We start from the raw sequence: 13,427 nt of genomic DNA on the forward strand, positions 1-13,427 counted from the left end.
CTGCACCTTCAGTTCAATACCTGGCAAAAGGCGGCATATAGGAGGCACATGATATTGTAAGTTGAGCGAATGAACACATGAATGAGTGGAAGCCCCCTGCTTCATCATGAGGATATTCATGCTACATTTACGTAGCAGTTTAGTTTACAAAGTGGTGCTTTATACCTTGTAAATCTCAATTGTAGTTCTGACTCTCTTCCTTACTTTCATTTACCCCTCTTAAATATAGTCCTCTACAAAGTTTTTAACAAAGGAGGGTGTGGAATTAGCCAAGAAATTGCAAGTAGGGCAAAGAAATTATAGATCATGTAAAATAAGAGATTCCTCCTAGGGAAAAAAACAGGGTTTGTTAGTAATTTGTGGGATTTATATAAAGGTCCACAGTATACCTGAGCAATCCCCACTGCTTGTATTTCAACCGTTTGCTTTCTTGCCTGAGTCTTCCTGCAGTAAAGACCTACCCTCCTTCTAGCTTGTTGGTCCCAACTTCCTGCCATTCACTTTCCACCTAGCTAGTTCCTCATCACCAAGACTCACCCTCTCCCAGTCTCCACCCTGATTGGATTAGGTTTCCCTTCTCTGTGTTGCCATGGTAGCCACTATAGCATATGATTTGCTACACTAGGCTGTAATTATATAGTTAAGGTTGATTCCAAGTAGATCTCTTTGCCAGAGAGGTTATGTTGGGTCTCCAGTGTCTGGTGTTTTGAAATGTAACATCTCCATGCCCATCAATCAGCACCTCAAGGGGTGAGGCCCAGGAGTCTGCTTTTTTAAACACACTCTCCAGGTGATGCTCACACTAGTTTGAAAACCACTGTGTCATAAAACTTAAAATTAGCTGGATGAATGTATTTTGAAGCGTTTGTGTCTGTTCTGTGTTGGACTTGTAGGGGAGAAATGCTTGAAAAACTCTTGTGCATTTGTAAAAGATCATGTGATCACTATACTCTCTACATTAATTCCTTTCCTTTTCTGGGTATGCATTTTTATGTGCAGGCTTTTCTGCCTTGGGCCTCTTTTGTCACATATTGCTCATCTGTGAGTTGAAGCCCTGACTCCCTTCTCACTGAAGGAAAAGTCATTTCTCTCTGAAGATGAACTTCACGGGCCACCTTCAGGACGCTCCCAACGCCACCTTGCTCCATGTGCCTCACTCCCAGGGAGGAAACAGCACTTCTCTCCCAGACGAAATCCAGGAACTCATCCACACAGCCACCTTGGCAACCTGTACTTTTCTACTCACCATCATCTTCTGCCTGGGCTCTTATGGCAACTTCATTGTCTTCTTGTCCTTCTTCGATCCAGCCTTCAGGAAATTCAGAACCAACTTTGATTTCATGATTCTGAACCTGTCTTTCTGTGACCTCTTCATTTGTGGAGTGACGGCCCCCATGTTCACCTTTGTGTTATTCTTCAGTTCAGCCAGTAGCATACCGGATGCTTTCTGCTTCACCTTCCATCTCACCAGTTCAGGGTTCATCATCATGTCCCTCAAGACAGTGGCAGTGATTGCCCTGCACCGGCTCCACATGGTGTTGGGGAAGCAGCCTAATCGCACAGCCTCTCTTCCCTGCACCTTGCTCCTCACTCTGCTTCTCTGGGCCACAAGTTTCACCCTTGCCACCCTGGCCACCTTGAAAACCAGCAAGTCCCACCTCTGCCTTCCTATGTCCAGTCTGATTGCTGGAGAAGGGAAAGCCATTCTGTCTCTCTATGTGGTCGACTTTACCTTTTGTGTTGCTGTGGTGTCTGTCTCTTATATCATGATTGCTCAGACCCTGAGGAAAAATGCTCAAGTCAGGAAGTGCCCCCCAGTAATCACAGTTGATGCTTCTAGACCACAGCCTTTCATGGGGGGCCCTGTGAAGGGAGGGGGAGACCCTGTCCAGTGTACCATGCCGGCTCTGTACAGGAACCAGAATTACAACAAACTGCAGCATGTTCAGACCCATGGATACACCAAGAGTCCCAACCAGCTGCCAACCCCTGCAGCCAGTCGGCTGCAGCTCGTGTCGGCTGTCAACCTCTCCACGGCTAAGGATTCCAAAGCAGTGGTCACTTGTGTGATCATTGTGCTGTCAGTGCTGGTTTGCTGTCTTCCACTGGGGATCTCCTTGGTACAGGTGGTCCTGTCCCGCCATGGCAGCTTCATCCTTTACCAGTTTGAACTGTTTGGATTTACCCTCATATTTTTCAAGTCAGGGTTAAACCCTTTTATATATTCACGGAACAGTGCAGGACTGCGGAGGAAAGTGCTCTGGTGTCTCCAATACATAGGCCTAGGTTTTTTCTGTTGCAAACAGAAGACTCGACTTCGTGCCATGGGAAAAGGGAACCTTGAAGTCAACAGGAACAAATCCTCCCATCATGAAACAAACTCTGCCTACATGCTGTCGCCCAAGCCCCAGAAGAAATTTGTAGACCAGGCTTGTGGCCCAAGTCATTCCAAGGAAAGTGTGGTAAGTCCCAAAATCTCTGCCGGACACCAACACTATGGTCAGAGCAGCTCGACCCCCATCAACACGCGGATTGAGCCTTACTACAGCATCTACAACAGCAGCCCTTCCCAGGAAGAGAGCGTCCCACATAACCTACAGCCAGTAAACTCTTTTGGATTTGCCAACTCATATATTGCCATGCATTATCACACCACTAATGACTTAATGCAAGAATACGACAGCACTTCAGTCAAGCAGATTCCAGTCCCCTCTGTTTAGAGTCATGGAGGTCAGAGAATCTTGTGTAAACTGTTTTAGTTTCTGATACTAATTGATTTTCTTTTCACTTTTGTGAGACCAGTGGTAGATTAAAACTTAAAAATTCAGCTAAACAGTTGGCAGCTAATTCTTTTGTCTGAAGTGTTCGCATCTGTTGATTTGCTTTGTGGTTTCTTGACATTTTAAGATTTGATGTAAAAGTTTATGATTTAGATTTTACCTTGACCTGTGCTTCAATCTTTTGTACTGAACCTTTATATAGATACCAAGAATGCTTATGCTACTATGTTAGAAAATAAACTGATCTTGATCATTTGAATCAGGGCTTGGGGTCTTCAAAGTTCTTATGAGCTGGCTTTTGTACAGAAAGTAAAGAGATGACCTTTACTGAGGTATTACTTTTGTAATGTTGAATTACAAATTTTGATTCCTTGAAGTAGGGAAATGGGGAACAGTACACTTTTTTGGTAGCATGCTTATTTAAATAAATACTATGGTGTTAAAGCAGAAAATCAGAAATATATTACCTATAACTATCTTTACCAAAAATATACAGGCAATAGGTACTTTCCTTTGATAAGACAGTAAACCAAGAATATAGTATTAAGCCTATTACCATTTCTTATTATAGAAATTAATTTGTGTCAGTTGAGGAACTCTATACTTCTTTATTTTAAAAAGATGTTTTTGGTTGCCAAAAATAAGTTATTGTTTTTGGAATGATCTTACTCAAGGATACCAGTGAAGAGAACTACATCAGTAGTAGAGGGATGCTACTACTGGGAGAGTAGACATGATCACAATCTCAATTGGGGTGTTGTGCTGTGAGAAGCGATCTAGACTGTTGTTTTATGTTAAATGATCTCTGTTTTTGCTCAAGAGGGCATTAGGATGTGATTGACAGAGTATTTTAATTTATATTTTCCTTTTTGTGTGAGAAGGGTTTGTTGATATGACAGAGTATCCAAATACTTATTTAGAATTTTGTTTGTTTTTTTATATTACTGTGATAGAAAAAGTCCTAATCATCCATTTGCAACCTCAGTGTATTATTTTTCTCCCATTCTGAAACTGGAGATGGATCATAAGGAAAAACATTATTTCTATAGCTAAACCTAATTTTATTATATATTCTGTGGTTCCTAGCATAAGAACTGTAAAGTCATATTTTTATGTCAAAATATTTCCATTATATAGTTAACATTTGAACTTGCTACAGTTTTGGAACTGTAACCACTAGACACAAGATGAGCATTCAGATACAAAATTTATCTTTTTTTTTTATTTAATAAATTTTATTTTTATATTTCCCGTACAATTGCAACCCCCCCATTCTGACCCCAATCCCTCCCCCAAAATTTATCTTTATAAATTATATTCTAGAATTGTTAGTGCAGATTAGAAGGTAGTTTTTTCCTTTGATGAAAGGCATTCAATTTATAGCACCCTCCCCTGACTGTTCCCAAACACAGCGGTCATGAGAGGCAAGGAGAAGACAGTAGCTGCTCAGCTAGGACTCGGCTAAGCTTCACCTAACAATTCTTACCTTCCAGTATCAGCCAGTCATTTCTATTTCTGAGATCTAAGTATGAGATATGGATTTTATTTTGTTTTTAAATGCACCTTGTGGACACTCTCCTCTCTTCCTTCTCTCCGGTCTTCCTTTATTTTTGCTATTCAATTTTATAAGAGAAAATATCCACTCACTTTTTTTTGTAATTGAATGCTATTTTTAGAAGTCATTATAATCTATTTCAATCGTGCTTTTATATTTTTAATACAACACTTCTCATTTATTAGTACTCCCACGAGGTAGGTTAATATATTACCTCTTTTTAACAAAAGATAAAGAAATCTAATATCCTCTCCCAAGATCATTTGAAGAATTATGACAAATTAGAAATTAGACTTTTGTCTAAGTCTAAAACCTAACATTTATTCTAATAAAACACACGACTTTATGATTAACATTATACAGGAAGATATTTCACACTTTGTAGGTATGTGTCTATTTTTTGGCCAGGAATTTCAAATGTGATTATATAAAATATTTTTAAAAGTAATTTCTACTTGTAAAATTAAAAATGACAGATTTCCTGTGTGACTCATCTTTGAGAGGTAAAAATTATAGCATAAAGAAAACTCGGCATGTGCATATGAGGTATTCAGTATTTTTATGCTCATTAAGTAATTATTGATTTAACTTGCATGAAATACATAATGGGCTAGATTCTTAGCCAACCTCCAAATCTATATCTATATCTACAGACATAGATAACTTCTCTTTTCATAAGGGCTAAAATGAGAACAAAAAGTAAGGAGAATTCAGTGAATATGACTAATTAATTAGCAGGGTACATTAATCAGTTCTCTTGATGCTTTACTGTGATGCAAAGTATGTGATGTATTTCAATCATTTTATAATTGTTCTGATGTTAACCATTAGGCCAGATTTGTATTTCTGATGCTTTTAATGTTCTTTTAAAATAATGTTTGGAAAATAAAATATTGAAAATCCTAACACTTCCGAACATCAGAATGTAAATATGATGACTTGTCTGTCCATCATTTGAAATCATCAGAGAGTAACAGTGATCATTATTGCCTGATGGATAACAATGTCTTGAAGCTCAGAGAGAGACTTCTTTTCCTTAAAAGACCATTTAACCAAGAATAATTAATTCCAAAGACTAATTATTTACTAAACTAAAATTTTCACCCAGCAGGAAAAGTTCTGAATAACCATTTCAAAAACTTCTTTAAAGCGAGAGAAATTTTGAAAAATTTACAGAATTTTGGAGTTTAAGTTTATCCATCACAACTTGGTTTTAAAACTCAGAAGACATTAAGCAGAAAAGAATTGAATATAGGAAGTTAAATGTTCAGAGATCTATGACACATCTCCAGAAAGATTCCACAATATACACTACCAGCCTGACCACCATATGATTTTTCTCATTTAGTTTAATTTATGGTGATACATATTAACTGATATACTAACCTCAAGACAACCTGGCAAATAAGAAACAACTGAGAATAAGTGTTTCCCTACTTATGCCTTTTCAAGTGTCAAAACTGAATTGGTAATTGGAGTATCTCTGGGTTATAGTTTTAAATATAGAAACTCATCTATTTAACTTAGAAAATTAGTCTTTTTTTTCTTCCTGCTTTATTTTTTTGAAGATTTATTTATTTATGCATACAAGAACTGGGGGTGTAGGCCAGAGGTGCGGGGGGTGAGAAGATTCACCAGAGACAGAGTGGGAAGCAGAACAGGCAGATCCACTGAAATACACTGCTGAGGGGAGCAGCAGGCGAGACAGGAGAGGTCTGTTGCACCATGTGGGTAGCTCCCTGGCTGGGGATCGAACTTTTGCTGCAGTGACTGCGGATAGCTTCATAGGCTGAGTCTCAACCCCTTGTGCCACCAGGGAGGCCCTCAAGGTGGATATTCTTTTCTAAACTGGGTAGGGGGCAGTAATGAAAGGGCAGTGGCAAAGGAAAACCAGCATGAGGCTTTGCAGAGAAAGTCACAGTAGCCTTCTCAGACAGCTCAGTTTTAATAACCTGAAAGTGAGTGTCTGTAAGACTTATTCACATTCAAGATACTTATATCCCAGGTTGAAGATTTCTACCCTAGTAGAATGGCTGAAGCCTCAGTTTCTCCTCCAGATCTGACTCATGATTAACCCTCATTATTAAATAATTTTCCATAATGTAGACAGAGCAGTTTATGGAGTTTTCCCTTTCTAGTCTATCCTCTTTATCACAGGTCAGTGGCAATGCGCCCAGAACTATTGTGGGATCTTTGTCGCATAGAGACATACCCTTTTCTCCCTTACTCACTAAAAGCAGTTGTTTTTCTTTTCCACTAATGAAAGCGGCCTGTGGTTCTTTGTCAGCAACTTGCCCTCTGCTCTCCTATTGGAGTTGAAAGAAGGAAGGCCATGAGTCAGTGAAGACCATCAGGACTGTGGAATGGGATAAAGAGAGGCAGATAGGCTGATGGGAAAAGGCACATCTCTGTTGGACAGCTAGGTTTTAGAGAGGCCAGGCCTAGTTATGGGCTTAGACCCACAGGCAAAGCAGCCAAGTTCCACCCAATGGGAGCAGCAACTGACTGGTGATTGTGGTTCAGGGTGCAAGAGGTCAGCTGCATAGTCCCACAATGATGTGAGGCAAGAGAGCCAATGTCTTTTCCAGGAATGAAGGAAATGACTGCTTGAAGCCAGATGGGCTAATCTTTGAGAGGATGGATGGAGAAGAGAAAGGGGTGGGCAGAAAGATAGAAAAATACCTCCTTACGTCCTCCCTCACACCTAAAGATGGGTCTGTAAATTGAGAAGCAGGTGCTGGCAGTAGTTACAATGATATTCAGTCTTTTGGTTTCCAATACCATTTATTTATTTGTTTGTTTTTTTATATTATTTTATTTTATATAATTCTTACATCATTTTTCATTTTTGCATAATGTATGAATTTTCATTTTGGTTATTTTCTCCATACAATTCCCACCCCCCCTTATTCTGACCCTAATCCCTCCCCCCCGCCCCTCACTGTAGTGTGTCTCTGGTCTATAGTTGCTTGCCGATTTTGATTTTTACTTTATTGCAATTAGTCTTTTTCCTGGTCCCTTATTTAGGTTTTCTAAATTCCTGCTAAGCCAGAAAGAAAAAGAAAAATACCGGATGGTCTCACTCACTCCAATAACGTTTAAATGCTAAAGACACTCAATTTTGTATCTCTTATCTTAACCTGTCCCTGAACTCCATGCTGGTCTATTCAGCTGCCTATTCAACATCTCCACTTGGATGTCTAACAGGCATCTCAACATTTAACATGTACAAAACTGAACACTTGATTAAACTCTGCTCCCCACCAAACTTGTGCTTCCTGCTGTTTTATCATCTCAGTAAATGGCACTGCAATTACCCAGTAGCACAGCTCAATTTAGTGCCCTTGACTTTTTTCTTTCTCTTGCATATCACATCTAATTTATTGACAAATCTTCAATTATCTTGAAAATACACTCTGAATGGATCATCTCTTCTGCCCACATTCCCCCATCATCTCTCACTGAAAGTATTAAACCAACCATATAAACATTTTCCCAGTTTCCAGCCTTTTCTCCTAAAGTCTCTTTCCTGTGAGACAGTGATTCTTTTAAGGTTAATCAGATGTATTACTCTGCTGCATAAACTCTCCCAGTAGTTTCCCATCCTATTTAGAACAAAATTTGAAGTCCTTGCCATGGCCTGCATGGCCCGAATGATCTGATCCCTGGTTTCTCTCTGTCTCCATTTTCCTTCATCTGTACCTAGTGCAGTGTGCTTGACTGGACAGGGTTTCTGGCTCTCTCCCATAACTCAGTTTTGCGCCTATTGGATTAGAGCCCTGTCTGAATGACCTCATTTAATTAATTACCTTACTTCTTAAAGGACCTAGCTTCAAATAAAGTCACTCTGAGCGTTAGAGTGTCAACATACAAATTTGAAAGGGGGGAGAAGGGTGAAGGGAGGGGGTGAGGGCACAATTTAGTCCATATTGTTACATACAGTTATTTACTAGCTGCCGCCCCACTAGAATAAAGCTCTAATAGAACAAAGACTCTATTTTGTTCAGCACCAATCCTAGTACCCGTCAGTCCCTGACTATAGTGGGTTTTCTGTGTATACGTATTGAATAAATGAATAAAAAAATAATGCAACAATGAAGCCTGGAAGAACAGATTTGGGATGTCCACCCAAATCTCTGTCTGGCTAGTTTATAATCCCACCCCTCCCCCCCTTTTTTTCTATCTTTATTTTCCCAAGATGTTTATCAATAGGACTTTAATGAAAGGAGATAGGGTCTTGATTTAGGAGGGCTGCAAGGCCTTGTTTCTGATTGTTTACTCATTTAGGGGACCAGATTTGAAGCATCTTTCCCAAAGGGACCACCCTGGCTGCTTAGGAGTTGCTGGACAACACACATGCGTTCTCATTGGAATTCCTTGACTCATTATGCAGCCTGAAGGCACTGACGTCCAAAGCAACTCTTGAGCAACCACAAAGGAGTGAAAGGAGAAAAGGGGAAACTAGTTCTTGGAGGGAGAGAAAGCAGTATACCACTTATTTTAACATGTATGACAATTTTAATGAAGATATGGAGATAGATTGATAGATCGATAGATACAGATAGAGATAGAGAGATATATATTTAATAGTGAGATTTTGCTTTCCATAAGAGATAGTTAACAATCTGTTTAGGTACATTTTTTTTCCTCTTACTTTTTTTATTTTTAAACAATATTTGCTTCCCCTAGGTACATTGTTTTAAAGATTAATTTTATCGGGCCTCCTTGGTGGTGTAAGGGGTTAAGCACCGCACTGTGAAGCAATCCACAGCCTCTGCAGCACGAGTTCGATCCCCGGCTGGCCAGGGAGCAACCCACATGGCGCAGCAGACCTCTCCTGTCTCGCCCACTGCTTCCCTCAGCCAGTTTATTTCAGTCAGTCTGCCTGTTCTGTTCCCCACTCTGTCTCTGGTGTATCCTCTCACCCCCCACATCTCTGGCCTGTATCCCAGCTCTTGTATGCAAAAATAAATAAATCTTAAAAAAAAAAGATTAATTTTATCAAAGCAACTTCACCACTTTGGTGATAATGAACAAATTTAGTGAATTTTCCCTTCTTCACCCTAATAAGCGGATAAATTTTTGTTTATTTGTTTATAAATATACCTAGGTAGTGCCAAGATAAGTTCAGTTTGTTTCTGAGTTTCATTTACATGAAGGTTTGCTCTTATGATTTTCCTGAACCCTCCACTGATGAGTGGGAGGTCTTTCAACTGAATACAATGTGGGAACCTTGATTTTCATGCAAAGTCTGTTTTGCAAAATGTAGCTTGTTCAGATGCCAGACCTTAAAAGTGGAGCAATTCACAAAGAGTGCTTTATGCCTGTCTTCTGGGACCATAGAATTAGAGCAAGTCTTCTAACGTGTATAAATGCTTCATGTTTACACATTTTTAAAATCTGACATTAGCAAGGGTTTGTTTCTTGCTCATTTGTTTGGTCTTAGCAATAAAGTGTGTCAAATAGTTGTAAGGCTGATTTCATTAATATTACTCTGGGGAAAGATGACTGAGAATTGTGTACTTCAGAAAGAAGCACAATGTTAGACACTTTTTTGAGGAGTTCAGAGTACCTGAGAACTGGAATGTTTTCAGTTCATGTGGTTAAAAGGTTGAAAATTCAATTATTTTTATGACCTAAGAGATCAGGAACTTTTTTTCAATCACTGCCCACAAGTGGAGGAAATATAACAGAAGAAGGAGATATAGATACTATATGTTTGCTCTAGGGAGAAACAAAACATAAAAAAGCCAGTGTAAGACAGCAAAAAATTAATGAAATGATGTGTGGAATCCAAGTGGAAAGAAATATAGATTGAACAAATCATCAATTCTACTTCATTTTCTTTCCCAGTCATTTTAAAAATGAGGAAAATATTTTTTTTCCTTTAAAGCACAAAACATTGAAAAATAAGGATGGGCAGGAAACCCATGGGAATTGGAGTAGTTGGGTATGACTTTATAAGATATGGATAAAAGAAGATGAAGAATTCACTCATTTAACAAATATTTGTTGTATCAATTTTATGCAAGGTTAAGGAGCAATGAAAATTAAGGTTTTTTTTAATAAATAAAAGGTGAAGGGATTATTTGTATCACTTAAAATCATACATTAAAACTGGATCTAGGGCCTCCCCGGTGGCGCAGTGGTTGAACGCTGGCTTGCAAAGCTGCCCGCAGCCTCTGTGGCGCCAGTTTGATCCCCAGCAGCTCCCCGGCCATGGGAGGAGGGTCCCACATGGCGCGCAGACCTCTCCTGCCACTCGCTGCTCCCCTCAGCAGTGTACCTCGGTCCATCTGCCTGCTCTGCTCCCCGCTCTGGCTCTGGTGAATTCTCTCACCCTCCCGTGCTTCTGACTGTACCCAGTGCGTGTATAAATAAATAAATAAATCTTAAAAAAAAACCAAAAACCTGGATCTAGATTCACATTGCTTACTATCTTAAAAGGGTTATCAAAGAGGGGAGGGTTGCTGGCATTTAATCAAACCAGAATTTCAAAGGTGACAGTTTACTTACTAGTGAATTTTTATTTGTTAGATTTGTAGATTGCATTGGCTTAAGAAAAGAGTGATATTCCACACTATAAATAATACATGGAGGAAAAAAACAAACAGGTGTCATATATATTACTAGGATAAAAATCAATTATTTATCTTACTTTACAGGATATTTTGCTGGGTATTTGGTGTGTTCTCAGGTGGGAGATAACAGAGCCATTCATGAGATCGACAATTTTTTTGTGAGTAGAAAGTACTATAGTATATTATTTATAAACATAGACTCTGAATTGACTCAAATGTGAACTGTCACCTGTATTTTACTTCAACTCTTTCAGCCTCATTTCCTTATCTGTGAGTTAAAGATAGTAAACCTACCTCATAAGGTTGTGATCTTAGGGTATGCTAACATAGTGCTCAGTATTTAGTAAATGTTTAATACATGGCTTTTATTATTTTTATTACCATAAAAGCAAAGTCTGAGGTAGCCTGGGACCTGAAATCCAAACAGTCAAGACCCAGGATTGTTCACAATTTTCTTTTGGGGAGGATGACACATTTTCTCCAAAATGGTTGATGAAAGCTCTTCTAACAAATAACTTTTGTCAACAAGTTTTAAAAATACTAACTGTAGGCCCTGCTGGTGGCATAGGGGTTAAAGACAGTGCTATCAAGCTACCACCAGCCACTGCAGCATGAGTTTGTTCCCCAGCCAGGGAGCTGACCCACATGGTGCAGCAGACCTCCCCTGCTCGCCCACTGCTTCCCTCAGCAGTGTATTTCAGTAGATCTGCCTGTTCTGCTCCCCACTTCATCTCTGGTGAATCCTCTTACCCCCCACACCTCTGGCTTACACCCCAGTTCTTGTATGCTTAAATGAATAAATCTTAAAAAAAAAAAAACTAACTGTAAGTATGGGAAACTAGTCCTGGGGAAATACAACTTCCAGTTTCCTTCACCACCTTTTAACATTTTCTAAGCCATAGGGTATTTGATAGAATTCTTAAATGTGTAGATTTTCTTGCTATTAAATGACCACTGGTGACTAATTTGCAAACTAGTATTTCTTGTTGGACATAGATGTGTTCAAGCTGTTTGAATCTAACAGAGTTCTCTATTTTTGGCTATACTGCTGAGTACATGCACAGAGTAGAGTAGATTTGATATACTGGTTTATACTCTAAGTTGCTGAACTTTCAGGAAATTTGTTTTTAGTATTACATACTTACAAGGTGAAAAGTTATGTTTATGCTTCAGGAAAATATACATGTAAAATATACATATATATGAATTCAAAACAAAGCACCATTTAGTCATTGAAAGGTAATTAAAAGCAACTTATGGGGGCATCCCTAGAGGTCTAGGGTTTGGGTCTCAGTGGTATCACCTCTATGGCCTGAGTTTGATCCCCAGGCAGGCAGCTAACCCACATATGGCACAGCAGACCTCTCTTGTCTCACCTGCTGCTCCCTTTAGCAGTGTATTCAATAAATCTGCCTGTTCTGCTCCCCACCTTTCACCCCTTGTACCTCTGGCCTACACCCTAGTTCTTCTATGCAAAAAAAAAAAAAAGATAGAGGTTTGAAATACATAATGAAATGTGTAGCACAACTTTACAGACTCACAAATATCTCTGATAGTTGGGATGTTTATGACTTCCAGAAATTCTCCATTATTTGTTTTTACTGAACACTTTGTTTCAGATATATAAAAACAATACTAAAATGTTTAAAAGTTTAACAGATAAATATGGATGCAAAACACTGTATGCTCTGAATTCCGTTTGTCAACAATTTTGCTTTTTTAAATTTTTTTCAATATTTATTAATTAATTTATTCATTCATTCATTCATTCATTCAAGCACTGGGTACAGTCAGAAGCGCGGGAGGGTGAGAGAATTCACCAGAGCCAGAGCGGGGAACAGAACAGGCAGACTGACGAAGAAATACACTGTTGAGGGGAGCAGCGGGCGCGGCAGGAGAGGTCTGCCCCATGTGGAACCCTCGCCGGTGGCCGGAGATGGAACCCCGGCGCTGCAAGAGGCTGCAGGCAGCTTCGCAGCCCAGCGCTCAACTGCTGCGCCACCAGGGGAGGCCCTTTAAAAAAAAAAAAAATAGATTTATTTATTTTATGCAAGAACCGGGGTACAGGCCAGATGCATGGGAGGGTGAGAAGATTCACCAGAGACACAGCGGGGAACAGAACAGGCAGACTGATGAAACACACTGCTGAGGGGAGTAGCAGGCGAGACAGGAGAGGTCTGCCGCGCTATGTGGAACCCTCGCCGGGCGGGCTGGGATCCAATCGGAGCTGCAGAGGCTGCGGACAGTTTCACAGCGTGGCTCTCAGCCGCCTGCACCACCAGGGGAGGCCCCAATTTTGCTTTTCTTTCCATCTTACCAGTTGTGAGACCATCAGGCCTGTGATTATTTTCGCTAAGTGTTAAGAAGAGGGAATTCCAGTTGTCTTCAAATTGTGATTTATCCTGCCAGGGGAAAAATATGCTCATTCTTCTCAATCACTGGGGGGGCGGGGGGGGGGATAAAAAGCATTAGTATACTGTGTTATTTCTAAGAGAAAAGTCTTGTAAACTA

At 39.7% G+C, this 13,427-nt stretch overlaps 2 protein-coding genes across 2 annotated transcripts in view; both read left to right on the forward strand.

Moving 5' to 3' along the window:
- The first annotated feature begins 1,002 nt into the window (after positions 1–1,002).
- Positions 1,003–5,301, forward strand: GPR75 (G protein-coupled receptor 75). Its single transcript, XM_037528072.2, has one exon. It carries the CDS (start codon positions 1,098–1,100, stop codon positions 2,718–2,720), a length of 1,623 nt encoding a protein of 540 aa, XP_037383969.1. The 5' UTR covers positions 1,003–1,097; the 3' UTR covers positions 2,721–5,301.
- Positions 5,302–11,026: 5,725 nt separating this feature from the next.
- The window catches only part of ASB3 (ankyrin repeat and SOCS box containing 3), a 93,726-nt gene continuing 91,325 nt past the window's right edge, over positions 11,027–13,427 (forward strand). Inside the window, exon 1 of the mRNA XM_037528073.2 lies at positions 11,027–11,074. Within this exon, the coding sequence (XP_037383970.1) occupies positions 11,055–11,074 (20 nt within the window). The 5' untranslated portion in view covers positions 11,027–11,054. The remainder of the gene's footprint in view (positions 11,075–13,427) is intronic.

The sequence above is a fragment of the Talpa occidentalis genome, unplaced genomic scaffold, assembly GCF_014898055.3.
Source record: "Talpa occidentalis isolate TD23 unplaced genomic scaffold, MPIMG_talOcc4v2.1 talOcc4.5, whole genome shotgun sequence".
NCBI classification, from domain to species: Eukaryota; Metazoa; Chordata; class Mammalia; order Eulipotyphla; family Talpidae; genus Talpa; species Talpa occidentalis.